This window comes from Durio zibethinus, chromosome 26 (assembly GCF_047325235.1).
Source record: "Durio zibethinus cultivar Kanyao isolate XHJ-2024 chromosome 26, ASM4732523v1, whole genome shotgun sequence".
NCBI classification, from domain to species: Eukaryota; Viridiplantae; Streptophyta; class Magnoliopsida; order Malvales; family Malvaceae; genus Durio; species Durio zibethinus.
Genome location: NC_143187.1, coordinates 9,490,778 through 9,505,485, shown reverse-complemented (window position 1 = coordinate 9,505,485; position 14,708 = coordinate 9,490,778). Strand labels below are relative to the sequence as shown.

The window sequence follows — 14,708 nt, the reverse complement described above, 5'->3', positions numbered from 1 at the left end:
TTTTCAAAAGGAACCTGATTTTTGGTTTAAATTCTTACAAAAATGTAATTTTAGGAGTTCTTTTCATGATAAAACACGAAAGTACGACTTCAAGTCTAGTCTAGGCCAACTCTTGATGAAGACATGAAAGTTCATAGTTTGAACTACACGATGAGAGGATTGGACACGACATATGAATGCATACTTCACATTATCATTTTTGAGTTTTGGGAACAATTGATGGACTATTCATTGCAAATAAGAAAGGTTTGAATTTAAAAAAATGGTATAGAATTAGTGTTTGACCAATCAAATGAAATATTTTTTTTCTTTTGTTTTGGCTTTTACTTTTGCTTTCTTTTTTTTTCCTTGGATTAAGTGAAGTTTAGTTGCGTGATAATCGGAGGAGGAGCTTTCAACCGTACAAAACATGTATCCATCTGGCAATCAACTCCTACCCAAGTTTGAAAAAGTTTGCCAAACTCAAAACAGATTAAAAAGAGAGAGGAACAGGAAAGAAAAAGACAGTATCCAAAGTGATTGTAGTGAAGCAGAAGCTGTGTAGAAACAAGGTGTTGATTAAGATTAGACAAGAATCTTAACCAAACCACTTGTTTTTGAATGCTAAATCTGAACATCTTGAGTGAAGTTGATGCAATGGCCCCTCAAAATTGTGGTAAAGTCAAGGGTCGCTGCTTGCAGAATTCAACTAATCTGAATTACGAAGTAGATTTTCAGTTAGTGCAGTTGGCGTTTGGTGGGTTTTATATCAAGAAAATTCATGGGGTAAGTTGTACATCAAATAAATTCAAAGTCCTTTGTTGGATTCAGTAAAATTGAGACCTCCAACACCATTTAAAATTTCAATTTTGCAATTGCAGCATTGAAAAACAACAAAGGAATGACATACTTATACGTCAACCAAAATTACCAATGGTGATTTGGCTGGGATAAAGTAGTAGTTGCAGTAACATAAACAGGTGGGTCATGGACTTAATAGGCATGATCTCACATTGGCCCTCATTGGTAAATTCTAGATTAAGCAAAGTGAATTAGAACCCTTTGTTGGTTTTGAATTTTTTATTATCATTTGGGCATTTGGGGTCTCAATCTAAACCCTTTTTCACCTGTTTTCTACTTCTTTCTTTTTTTTGCTTTGATCAAGCTAACTCAGATTTGATATGGCAAATAATAGTGTCACTGAGAAACATATCAGAAATCACCAAGCGACCAAATAAACAAGAAAATCCGAGGTTAAAAAGAGAATTGATAAATACATAGGAATTTAGTACTTATTAAAGAATTTCGAGATAACAAAATATCTCATGAATCTTTAACAGGAAATGGATTGACCAACAGAAGAAAGAACGACAAAAGATCGGGAACCAAAACCGGAATCAAAGGATGGACATTGCTCACTAGGCGTTTCCTTCTTAGCCTCTTCCTAGCATACTCCCTCTTTTGCCCATCACCCCACTGTGCCTCCTCCACTCCCTTGGCCAGGATCAATGGTGGGGGCTGATAGTAAGGGCACTTGGACCTCCAGGAAGTCTCAGGGAGACCCAATCTTGAGACCCTTTTGAGGAAAATTGAGAATCCCCATTTCAGGTGAAGAGAAGGGAAAGTGTCCGTGTTGGGTTTATTGCAGAGAACTGGAGGGTAGTCCCAGTTAAGGTAACATGGGATTTGTGCGGAGATAAAGAATTGAGAGTGGAGAGGTGGTGAGGTTGTGGGGCTTGTAAGGATGTGAGTTAAAGCTTGGAGCTTTTGCTCCCATGTCGTGTCTTCCATTGTTTTTCAGTCTGGATAATGGATTAGATTGGGAAGGTGACAAAAATCGAAGGATTTAGTACAACCAACAAGTAACTGGAAAGCTTGAAAATCCTCCTTCAAGAAATTTTCTTATCGCCAATCAGTCTCTGCCATTTGCCTTCCTTTGTGTGATTCATGTTGAATAAAGCTAGGTTTGGATAGATATTAACAAAAAAAAAAACCAAAGAGAGAAGAAAAAATTTTTAAAGGAAAGGATGAACGAATTTACGTTTTCTTGAACTTCTACAGCAGACAAAACCGGCGAATCCCACCTTATACTTTCCTTATTTGTTTTTGTTTAATAGTTAATCATCATTCATGAATGTTTCAGCGCTCCTTGGTTTCTTAAATTGGAGTTGCTTGATCCAAAATGGTTAGACGTCAGATTTTCATGCAAATGGATAGGGCGAGTGTCCAAAGTAATAATTATGAGAATAACTTGGTAGGGGACTTATACTCTATAGCCACAACCAAAGATATATGCTGGCCGGGAATGCATGCGCACATGATTTGATCTTCGTCCGACACCTAATATTTGTGCATAATTGTGTTGGAATCATGACTTTGCAGTAGCACTAATTGTGATGAAAATGCGTAAAACCAAATCCAATTACCAGCTAGCAAAGCTGATGCCAACTAGTAGTCTATTACAGGCGTGCTACACTCCCAATGTGCAAAGGCAAAAAGGCATGCATCGGTCCATATTATCTCCGAACACAAAATCTAATCAAACAGTAAGTAAGCTACAAATTTATGTCGATAGCCTAAGCCTTGCAAATCAAAATTTGGAAATTGATCTGGACACTGGGGCATTGATAGTAATATATTGATCTGACACTGGAACATTTCTATGTGAATCCGCATCGTTGGCAATCACTGACATGATGATTATACACCAATTGATCAGGTTACTATGGAGTGCGCATGTGCCAACTTCTCTTTCAATTTTTAATTGCAAAACCAAAATTTAAAAGAAAAGAGAACACAAACTGCAGAAGCTAGGACAATATTTCACTTTAAGCTGCTACTTTTGAAAGGAAGATTTCTTGACCTAGCAGAACTGCGATAACAGCACCATACAAGCACTCGGTATCGGTAAAGTAATCAAAGCAGAAGCCTGAAAGACCACAAAATTAATTACACCAGCAATTCAAGTAAAACTTCAGGTTCAGAAGAAGGCAGCAGGTTAACGAGAACATACCGTAATGAATACCAGTTCATCATTGATAAAAGCAGCAGTAAATTCATTTTGTTCGCATTTCTTGTTTGATGAAACCTTGTAACAGCAAACAAACAGACAAGAAACAAAATATTTATTGCAAAGGCAAAGGTTCCGAGTAAAGGGTATACTTCTTTGGACCTAGGCAATATTGTCTGGACAAATACATTTTAACTTCTAAACTGGAATCTATTTATATGTATTTTCTGATAAACCACAGAAATCATTGTGACAAACACGAAGCAGACAGACTGATAAAATACAAATTCCTTGTAAATTTAACTCAACTTGTTCAGCAAGCCATGTTCCATGATATGGAGAAAAACAGACTAAATAATATTTTGAAGTTCAGCAAGCCACGTTCACATACATCCCACAGAGATGGTTGTCCATGGAGGACGCCAAGTTGAAAGTGCAAGACAATTCTTTATCCTTTTCTCACAAACAAGCTCAGTTCCTTGGTAATTAATGTTAGCATGTGGTTTTTCTTGTTCAAGGCAACATGGGCTCAGTTCCTTGATAATTAATCAAGAGCCAATGAAGGTTCATAACAATTCTAAATCATTGAGGTATCACTCTCTATGATTCCAAAAAGACTTTTCTAGACTGACAGAACTATGAATACCCACAATCTTATTTGCAGAACTGAGCAAGTCACCAGTTGTCATTTTTGGAGTGGAAGAGACCAAAAGTTTCCATAGATCAGCATACATGATTCAATGACAACTGATTTAGTAGAATAAAGAGATCATGGAATCTTGCAGCCATCATATCTCAAAATCTTCTGGCTCAAACAGCTTAGGAGGGTGGAAGAGGTCTTGACACAGAGGCAAGGGGAATAGTGATTTTTATTGTTGGAAAGTTTTACAAAGTTAACTTTCATGTAAGCTATGACGTGAAGATTTCATGAGTAACATCATTATTCTTCAGAAACATCACTTCTTGAAAATCCCATATTTGCAAAACATACCTTATGGTGATACTTTATTATCACCGAGCAAAATCTTCTCAATTGTTACAAAGCTTGAGAAATGTAGTATTTTATGGTTGATCCATCACCCACAGAGTAAGAATCCAATGCCCCAAACATCTTTGGAAGATGCCTTCCAAAAAGGCCGCCTATGAACTATATTCACATAAAAGATTAGATTTTATTAAGACTGACATGAAAGATGAGCATATGGCAAAATATTTTTGCTTTTAATTAAAAGGATCTATTAAAGCTATAGTTCAGGATGATGCTTTAATATACAAAGATCAAAACTTTACAAAGATTTCAAATGGACCGAGAAAGAGAAAAACAAGGTCTGAAAGACTATGTCAACTTATTAATAGTACCTTCAAGAATGTGCATCTCATATCCCTTTGCCTCTGAGCTTACAACACCTTCATCTGTAAGACAAAAATCAATGATGCAAATAAAGGATTTGTCACAAAGGCAAAACCTTAATTTTCTTTTAAATTTCCTTATGAATTTAACATATAGCCAATATCACTAGGGTCTCAGGAAGACAATACTTAAGCAATTTGAAGTGCCTGCTCAAAATTTTGAATTTGAATCCATAGTTTCATAACAACTTCTGCCATCTAAAAGCAAGGGAATAGACATTTTTCAAAAACAGGTATATAAGAGATAACAAAACCAAAGCGAATAGACATTTTTCCTAGTCTTCTGCACATCACTCTCACAAGAAAGCCCAAATTAACCAAGAATGAGTTCTGACAAAGCATGTTCATTTCCATTAGCAAATTAAAAAGAATATCCAGGGGGAAATATTTCTTTTTTAGTTTATTTAAAGAAAACAGCTTAGCAGTGACATGAAGCAGAAGCCTGATAAATGATATGAGGGAACCGAAACTGCAAAAATTGGAACAGCAACAAGATAGAGTTCAAGCGTGTTTTGCTGTCATTGATGAAAATTCTTAAAGTTCATTAAAGAATATAATAAGTAGAAATGCTTAGTCATTCAGCATTACATGGTCACTATGTTTGACAAACTCTGAAGAACAAACAAGAAGAAGCCTTCAACATTCACAAGCAGAGTCTCTTCACAAATAAAATTAATAAATGTAAATCCTAACCTTTTCAACTTGTGAAGTAACAACTTCCAGTCTATCCTCAGCGTCCTGTGCTTTTGATTCTAAAACATGAAGTTCTAAATTGTTCTTTCTTGAAAGAGGCCAAAGCAGACGTACCTAGGAACATGAAGCTACTGCTCAAGTCAGTCGGATATTGCAACAAAGCAAACATTTCTTGCCACTCACCAATAATAACTGGGAAGGAATCCAACAGGAGAAAAAAATGGAAATAAGGATTACATTTATATGAGCAGTTAAAACGAACCTCCTCTTTTAGAGCCTTAAGCCTTTCATCAGAAAGTAATGAGCCATCCTGCAATTAACATAATGCAAAAAGATGACTCCTAGGTGAATAAACCCTAATTAAATACACTTTACTCTAGAGACATCAATTGGGAGAAAGCATTCAATCGAAATAAACCTGAACATATTTCAGTAAATGCAACAATGTGAAAAACATCAACAAAGCTTCTTAGTAAAGAATCGAACCTTAAGACTGGATAGAGCAGACTGCAGATAAGTAACCTTGTTGGCCATGTCCTCCAGGAATTTCTCGCGTTCCTGGAGAAAAAGGGTTTTAGCATTTATGTTTTGAATCGTCTCCTCAAGAACCGCTTCTGCATCCATATTTACAGCCAGCAAGGAATCAAGATTCTATGTACTATTTATTAGTAGCAAAGAAAGCGAAAGAACATTTTAACTAAACGCGAGATCTTGAGCTTGCCATCATGCAATTCAGGGATCAAGAGATTGTGGTTGTTATTTGATTTTGGGATGTGAGAGAGAAGAAGAAACAAATGAAAATGGCGGGAAGAAGAATCAGATAAGCCGCCATTGCTGCTCGTTGTTAACAATCTCTTTCTTTCCTCTTTCTGCAAAGAAGAAATAGTGGGTACCTACGTGGCAACCGTCGGTAGTCGAAGCTTATAGATCCCGCGGTTACCAAAAATAATGAACACACAAATATAATTTTCTTTGATATATATATATATGATACGACATGAATTAATATAATATAATTCGTTAAGAATTAAAATCAACATGTGATATATAAATTAATATAATATAACATATAAATTTAATAATATCATATTTATCCATTATTATTAAAGTGTTATCGGTGAATTTGTATTCTTCTAACAAATTTAAGTTATTTTTTTATATTACATTGAAATTATATTTACTTTTGTTATTTTATTGATAATTTATAAAATAAAATTAAAAAATTTATTTAATACATTGTATGTAAGCAAAGTTTTTAATTCTACAAGCATAATTAATAAGATGATAGATGTTCTATTTTTTAATTAGTTTTTTTATTTTTTAAATATACTTTAAGAAATACGTATCATTATATTAATCTCGCTTATGAAATTCAAAAATTTTAATGTTAGTGTATTTGATAATTTCTCATAAAATTATATTAATAAATTTACTTATTAAATATTTAAATTATTAATGGATAAATTATATTTAATTAGTGATTAGTAAAAATAAAATGATAGAAATAATTAAGATTTCAAGTTAAATACAAATTCAATTAATAAAATAAATTACCATAGGATGAACAATACAAAATAAACGCACAAGACATAACATATTATATAAATGAATCATCATATAATAAGAATAAAAAATAGAATAATAATCTTGTGCTTTATAATGTTTTATATATGTGTGTGTGTGTTTTTTTTTTTTAATATTAAGATCGTAATTTCAATATTTTATTTAGTAGATTTATTATTTCTTTTAGTGGATATAAGTATTTTATCAAACCCCACGTAAATTATGTATCTTTTATATTTTTTTTTATTTTTTTTTATCTTCCTCGTGTTATTTTTAATAATAATTAATAGATGAATTTTCCTAAAAAATAATTAAAAATTTGAAAAACTATTGATGGTTTGTACTTGATCCTTCTTGACATGAAAAATAATATCGTGCCTTGCATGACACAATCCATCAAAGTAATGTGTTACATGCTTCTCCAATTTCCATCAACCCTGGATTACATGTAAAAGTAATAAAAAAATCTGGATACCCATAATACTCACAAATAGCCATAACATCCTAGTAATTTTGGAACATATAAAACGGTCCACATGTTAAAGTTACTAGCAACATAACAAATTTACGCAATGTAGTTCCATTTATATCACTTCTGGCCATTACATCCCTAATTCCTTGATAAAGTTCAAACCTTATAACAAATCCAACCTTGCACTTTCTATGCTAGCAAAGGCATCAACAAAAATTGGTGAAATAATAATCTACCACCTTTCAACAATGTGTTATGTTCACAAAAACGTTGATGAACATAAATAAGCACAATATTCCCTCAATGTAACATATTCTTTTTTCACTTTCTTTCATTGCCCAATTTATCTATATTCAATATCAATTCTATAACCATCTTCCCTATAAAGAAACAACAAAGGATATTGTATTGACATATATAAAGGATGAAGATTACTAATACATTTAAAACCATCATTTTGTGTTCGACTATAATATCACCTTTACTAACCAACTTATTAACATGTCCAACTATTGCTAAAGAGAAAAAAATCAAATGGAAATGTTACGTGGACATCTCCTAATCTCCATTAACATCATTTTTTTAACAAAATTAATTTAATAAAAAGCCATTAAAAAGAAAAGCAAAAACAAAAAATAAAAACACAAAACAAAAAAGAAAAAGGATAAAAGGATAAAAGAGTTCATTAGAGTATTATGTGGACATCATAATTGAGTTTAAAGTACTATTTTTAAATTAAAGTATTAAATAATAACCTAATTAATTACAAAAGTGAAAAAAAAAAAGAAGAAAAAATCAATAAAATTAAAAAAAATTAAGATCATTGAGGCACCATGATAACATTAAAATCAAATTTAAAATGTTAATATATTAAATTAAGTTATAAAATAATAACTTTATTAATATAATACATATATAAATATAAAATTAAATAAATAATAAAATATATATTTTTTATATATACTACAGATGGCTTGAGACAAAGTACCATAAATCTCCTTTTGACCCTTCCAAGCTTATTTTTTAAAAAAGAATCAATCTAACTTAACTCAATACTGATTTTTAACAAAAACATCCATATCTAATTGAGACAAATAAAAAATAAAAATATAAAAAACAACTCATTTTGTCATATAGATTATTTGGTCATCTTTATTGGCTAACTCATTTTGTTGTAATATTAATTTAATTTTAAAAATATATAAAAAAAAAAGAATATGAAAGGAGATAAACAAATGAGATGCTATGTGTGGACACCTTCATTAACATTATTTTCCTATAAATTTTATCTAATAAAAATAAACCAAAAAAATAAAAAAGAGAAAAAAATCCCCTCATATTGAATCGAGTTGGATTAAAATCTATCATATATCAATTATTTTATCATCTTTATTCATCGACTTATTTCATTGCAAAATTTATGTAATTAAAAAAATAAAAAAAAAAGAAAAAAAAATCAAATTGAGCTACCACATGAACAACTTCATTAGGATTTTTTAACAAACTTATCCAAATTATTAAAAATTAAAACAAAAAATTTTGACAAAAAAATAAAAAATAAAAAATAAAAAATAAGATGGATGAACGGATGGATGAATTACATCTTAATTATATATAAATAAAATATTTTTATTAAATTAAGATATTAAATAATAACTTCATTAATATGATAGTATATAAATATAAAATAAAATAAATAATTAAAAATATAGTTGTATATAAAACACTCTTATTAAATTAAGATATTAAATAATAACTTTATTAATATGATAGTATACAAATATAAAATAAAATAAATAATTAAAAATATAGTTGTATATATATTCAGGGTAAGATGAAATACTTTAAATCCATATTCTGACTTGATTTCAATTTTTAAAAAGAAAAAATCTTGATTCGATCCCAAATATTTTTAAAATAGACACATATTAGAATATAAGACTGAATAGAAAGCTATTAGATATGAGATGTTTTGTCATCTTACATCCATTGCTTTTTTATATATAAATTTATCTGATTTTTAAAAATTTGATTTAAAAAAATAAAATAAATGATTGAAAAAAAAGGAAGACAAATGGAGATAGCACGTGAATTTATTAAATTAAAGTACCAAATAATAATTTTATTAATATATATAATACATATATATATAATTAAATGAAGAGAATGGATTAACTTACTAAGTGTAAAAGATTATATTTTTACACATTTTTTAATAATTAATTTCAATAAATCAAAAGAATAAGATTAAACCATTTTTTAATATTTTTACTTGTCATTCTCATTTTTTTATATCTTTACCTGTCTTTCTCATCATTTGGATTAGTGGATTTATTAAAATCAAAAATTAAAAAAAATGTAACACTAAAAAAAGTTTTACATTGTGTAAGTTAATTTCTCATTTTAAATGAATAATAAAATATATATTTATATATACTCGAGTGAGATGAAACACCTTAAACTTGTGTATAACTTTATCTCAATTTAAAAAAAAAAAAAATTTGATCCAATCTTAAATTAAAAAAACACATCTATTGGATTCAGAAGAATCAAAACCCATAAGATATGAGTTATTTTGCATACATATGTTCATTGACATTTTTATTCAAAACTTTATTTATCAGTTTCTTTTGGTGCAAGAATTATTTAAGTAAAAAAAAAGTATATAAAAAAAAAATAAAGCGCTATATGTACACATTCATTTTTTTTTTCTAAAATAAGCTAATTTAAAACAAATAAAAAAAAGAAGAAAAAAATTTTAAAAGGGATAAAAAAAATAAAAGTTGAGTTGTCATGTGATATTAATAATGCTAAATTTTTTTGAAAAATTTATAATATGAATTTTAAAAGATATAAAAAACTAAAAAAATGACTATAAAAAGAGAAAAAGTCCGGATTTGATAGTGACACCTCTATTAATATCTATTTCTTTAAAAATTATCAAATTAAAAAAAAATAATGAAAAAAATATTTTAAAATAATAATATCAAATGAACCCGTATTTTAAATTTAAAATTTTTTAAAATATTAATTAAATATTTTAAAATTTATAAATAAAAAAATAAAAATGAAAGTGAAAGTGAAAAAAATGAAACAAATGACTTGACATGGTATTCCTTTGATGTCAATCGAGTCTCACAAAAAAATTAAAATCTAAAAAAATATTTATTAAATATAAAAAAAAAAAAACATGTGGCTTACATTTGATATTAAATGGGTTGTACATAAAAATATAAAATCTAAAAAAATATTTATTAACTATTTTTAAAAAGGGTAAAAAAACAAAAAAAGTTGGTATAAGTTCCACACCCAAAGCAAAATCTTCAAAAAATATATTTTTATAAATTTAAAAGAAATTATTAAATATTTAAAAAATAAAAAAATGAAACAACGTAAAAAAAAAAAAAGAAGGCAAAAGCCAAAAAGAGGAGGCTGACGTGTAGCGTGCAATGCAATTTTAGCATTTACATTAGGACTTGGTGAATATCCATGCATTATCGAGGGTTAAATTTTTTTTTATTTGCCATTCCTATTCACCATTTTTTTTTACAAAATTTTCTTAATTAAAAAAAGTAAAAAAGTTGAATGGCAAAAAGAAAAAATTGAAGATAACTTGTGAACACCTAAATTGATCTCTATTTCTCACAAAATATATCTTATAAAAAAAAATCTAAAACAAAAAATAAAAAAAGACAAAAATAACAAAAATAAATAAAAAATAAAAAAGCTCACAAAAACTGTGGACAAACTTATTGAATTTAAAATATTAATTTTTTAAATTAATATATCAAATAATAATTTTATTAATGTAATATATATATATAAATATAAAATTAAATTAATAATATATATTTTTTTATATATATCATAGGGTGGCTTGGAACAAAGCACTTTAAATATGGTTTTGATCAATTCCATTAATTTATAAAAAATGATTAGAACTTGACAATATGCATTTTTTTTTTATAAAAAACACTCAGCATCAAATAGAGATAGATAAAAATTTATGAAGTATTGATTGTTTTGATTATTCCTATCAATTGATTCATTTTATTATAAAATTGATTTAATTAAAATATACAAAAAAAAGTAAAAAATGAACGAAAAAAAAAAAATGAAGGTATTATGTAAACACCTCCATTGATATTTTTTTTTATAAAATTTATCTAATAAAAAATAATAAACAAAAAAATAAAAAGCAAAAAATAAAAAAAATTATTCCCTATTTGATTTAATTAGATTAAAAATCATCGGATATGAATTATTTTATTATCCATATATATTAGTTCTTTTTATTACAATATTTATATAAATAAACAAATAAAAAATAAAACAAAAAAACTAAATTGGAGTACCGTGTAGACATATCAATTGAAGTTTTTTAATAAATTTATCTAAATTAAAAACAAAAAAATGACAAAAAAGTAAAAAAAAAAAAGGATGTCAACATCTTTGATAAAAATCAAATAAAAATAAAAATAAGTAAAATTTATATATTAGATAGATGAATAAATAGATAAATTAATAGGTTATATCTCAATTTTATATAAATATAATATTTTATTAAATTAAACTATTAAATAATAATTTTATTAATATAATATTTAAATATAAATATAAAATAAAATAAATAATTAAAAAAATTTATATATATACTTGAGATAAGACATAAGATTTTAGGTTGAAACGCGACTTTCCATGCTCACCACACGTTAAAAAACAAATTAAAAAAGTAAAAGATGAGAAAATTTTGAAGTCGACGCGAGGCTATCCACGCTCACCAGACATGATGAAAAAGTAAAAAAAAATAAATATACTCGTGATATGTCATTAGTATTAAGTAGATCTTGTATAAAAAAAATAAAATCTAAAAAAAACTTTGTTACATATTTTTTTTAAAAAATTTTAAAAAAGGTAAAAAATAAAAAAAATGGACATAAATGGATTTTACACATAAAAATAAAATATTTTAAAAAATATATTTTTAATTTTAAAAAAGAAAAAAAAAAAGAAAAAAGAAAGACTGAGGTGACGCGTGGCTTTCAATGTACATGAGCAAAATTAAATTGTTGGATTTATGTATTAGACGGACGAGACGAGAGACTGGTATGTTTGCTTTAGAAACTAAAAATCGGGAGAACTCGTGGAGCTGCTTAGTCCTTGCGCACACAATCTGGAAACTTCCACACTCTTCTAGTCTTTTCCTTTTTCCTTGTTTTGTTAAATGCTTCTGGTCATTTTTATTTGCCTTGTAGACATTTATTTTCCTGCATTCCAGCAACGCACCAAATCTTATTTCCTTTGACAAAACACGATTTGCGGCAAAAGAAGAGCATCAGATAAAAAATAAGAGCAAAGTGAAGGAGTAGAAGCAGAAGAATAAAAGAAGATGGGTGTAGATTATTACAAGATTCTGCAAGTTGACAAGAATACAAAAGATGATGATCTGAAGAAGGCTTATAGGAAGCTTGCCATGAAGTGGCACCCTGATAAGAACCCAAATAACAAAAAAGAAGCTGAGGCCAAATTCAAGCAAATCTCTGAAGCCTATGAGGTTAGCCTATCTCCTTTTACTTTTTTTTTCTCTTTTGTTTATTGATTGTTAAAACTCATAACAAAAATTTGGGTTCCTTTGTCTAGAATCAGCATGATCATCAATAATGTTTAATTCTTTTCTTTGGTTCCTGATACTCTCGTATTGAAATCACATATTTATCATGGGGTCTCCCGAATTCAAATCTTAAGATTGTCCATCTATTCAAAATTTGATCTTTACATATACAAAGTCTAAATTCATACTAAAAGGTGACCAACTTTGATGTTTGCAGGTTCTGAGTGATCCACAGAAGAGAGCTATCTATGATCAGTATGGTGAAGAAGGGTTAAAAGGCCAAGTGCCACCTCCGGATGCTGGTGGACCTGGTGGAGCAACATTTTTCCAAACCGGAGATGGTCCAAATGTGTTTAGATTCAACCCCAGAAATGCTAATGACATTTTTGCTGAGTTTTTTGGGTTTTCTAGCCCCTTTGGGGGAATGGGGGGCGCTGGTCCTGGCAGTGGGATGAGAGGTGGTTCAAGGGCATTTGGTGGCATGTTTGGAGATGATATGTTCAGTTCCTTTGGTGAAGGAGTACCAATGAATCAGGCTCCTCGTAAAGCTCCTCCTATTGAAAGGACGTTGCCTTGTAGCCTTGAGGAGTTGTATAAAGGAACCACAAAAAAGATGAAGATTTCAAGAGAAATAGCAGATGCTAGCGGGTATGTATCCTTTTTTAATTTTCCTTCTAATTTGCATATATATATATATATATATATATATCTTGTGCTTGTCTGTTTTGTTGTACTAGTAGCTGATAACTGTTATTTACTAGCTGAAAGCTAATTGATTTGGTTGATATCTTTTAAAAGTAAAATGAAGGTCTCTGTTTAGAACACTCTTTATGTTTGCAGGATTAATGGTACAACTATTCATACATTAATGAAATATTGAAAATGCATTTGCTTCTTTGTGTAAACGAGCGGACAACTTCCCAAGTGATCTGTTTTAGTCTACTTAAGCAGTAAAGGGGAGCTGCAAGAGTTTGTCTTGATCATGTTGTGCATGCTAGAATGAATCGGTTTTGAATCAAATGAATCATACTCATTATTCAGAAACATTCGAATCTGAGGAAAGATCCCAACAGAACTAATTATACCAACTGTTTCGTGGCTGTTTTTTTTTTTTTTTTTTTTTTTTTTTTTTTTTTTTTTGTGTTTGCTAACATGGTGACCTAACAAATTTGACTCTGTTGCAGAAAGACATTTCCAGTGGAGGAAATCCTGACCATTGATATCAAGCCTGGTTGGAAAAAGAGAACTAAGATTACCTTCCCTGAGAAAGGAAACGAACAACCGAATGTAATCCCTGCAGATCTTGTTTTCATAATTGATGAAAAACCTCACAGCACATTTACACGCGAGGGCAATGACCTGGTTGTCATGCAAAAGATATCGCTCGCTGAAGCATTAACAGGCCACACTGTCCGTCTTACAACATTGGATGGAAGGAGCTTGACTATCCCTATTACCAATGTGATTCATACTAACTATGAGGAGGTTGTCCCGAGGGAAGGTATGCCAATACCAAAAGAGCCGTCGAAGAGAGGTAACCTGAGAATAAAGTTCAATATTAAATTCCCAACGAGGTTAACTGCAGAACAGAAGTCTGGAATCAAGAAGTTATTGGCTCCATAGGTGTGGATTCTGATCATCATTAGGAAAAACATGAGTTGGAACCTGTGAATATCTTCTCCTCTTTCCCTTATGTTCAAAGCTGCGTTATTCGTTATGTAACGCATTTGCCATCCAGAATAAAATGTCTATTAGCACTGCAGAGAAATCCAAGTTGTGATGTAGAACAATTTTGTACCTTATAAACAAGTACCATACTGTTTGCTGTTACTATATATTTTTTTGAGTGATGCAAATCCTTGTTCAAGTCATCCAATTCTCACAAATTCCAAAAGATGGTTTAAACTGGGGAAGGTGATGGTCCATTAATTTCTTAATCTTAGTTGCTAACTTAAACCTAGAAATCATCA

The 14,708-nt window shown here is 29.3% G+C and overlaps 2 protein-coding genes and 1 pseudogene across 3 annotated transcripts; 1 reads left to right on the top strand and 2 right to left on the bottom strand.

The window, feature by feature from the left end:
• Nucleotides 1–1,195: 1,195 nt before the first annotated feature.
• LOC111275024 (uncharacterized) lies at nt 1,196–2,227 on the bottom strand. Its single transcript, XM_022860099.2, has one exon. It carries the CDS (start codon nt 1,768–1,770, stop codon nt 1,303–1,305), a length of 468 nt encoding a protein of 155 aa, XP_022715834.2. The 5' UTR covers nt 1,771–2,227; the 3' UTR covers nt 1,196–1,302.
• A 140-nt stretch (nt 2,228–2,367) lies between these two features.
• Nucleotides 2,368–6,048, bottom strand: LOC111275023 (uncharacterized; annotated as a pseudogene). Its single transcript, XR_016334267.1, has 8 exons — nt 5,579–6,048; nt 5,355–5,402; nt 5,093–5,206; nt 4,529–4,597; nt 4,349–4,402; nt 3,981–4,136; nt 2,993–3,067; nt 2,368–2,851 (listed from the first exon to the last, which is right to left on the bottom strand). The product of XR_016334267.1 is annotated as an uncharacterized LOC111275023 (transcript).
• Nucleotides 6,049–12,373: 6,325 nt separating this feature from the next.
• On the top strand, nt 12,374–14,609 carry LOC111275022 (uncharacterized). The gene is made up of 3 exons (XM_022860098.2): nt 12,374–12,681; nt 12,956–13,386; nt 13,923–14,609. The coding sequence occupies exons 1-3, from the start codon at nt 12,517–12,519 to the stop codon at nt 14,359–14,361; spliced, it is 1,035 nt and encodes a 344-aa protein (XP_022715833.2). The 5' UTR covers nt 12,374–12,516; the 3' UTR covers nt 14,362–14,609.
• Nucleotides 14,610–14,708: the final 99 nt, after the last annotated feature.

Bases quoted from the DNA above. Each gene is read 5' to 3' on its own strand.
- LOC111275024 (XM_022860099.2), bottom strand. From the start codon at position 1,770: ATGGAAGACACGACATGGGAGCAAAAGCTCCAAGCTTTAACTCACATC.
- LOC111275022 (XM_022860098.2), top strand. From the start codon at position 12,517: ATGGGTGTAGATTATTACAAGATTCTGCAAGTTGACAAGAATACAAAA. The intron at 12,682-12,955 runs GTTAGCCTATCT...TGATGTTTGCAG, and splicing joins AAATCTCTGAAGCCTATGAG to GTTCTGAGTGATCCACAGAA. The intron at 13,387-13,922 runs GTATGTATCCTT...ACTCTGTTGCAG, and splicing joins GAAATAGCAGATGCTAGCGG to AAAGACATTTCCAGTGGAGG.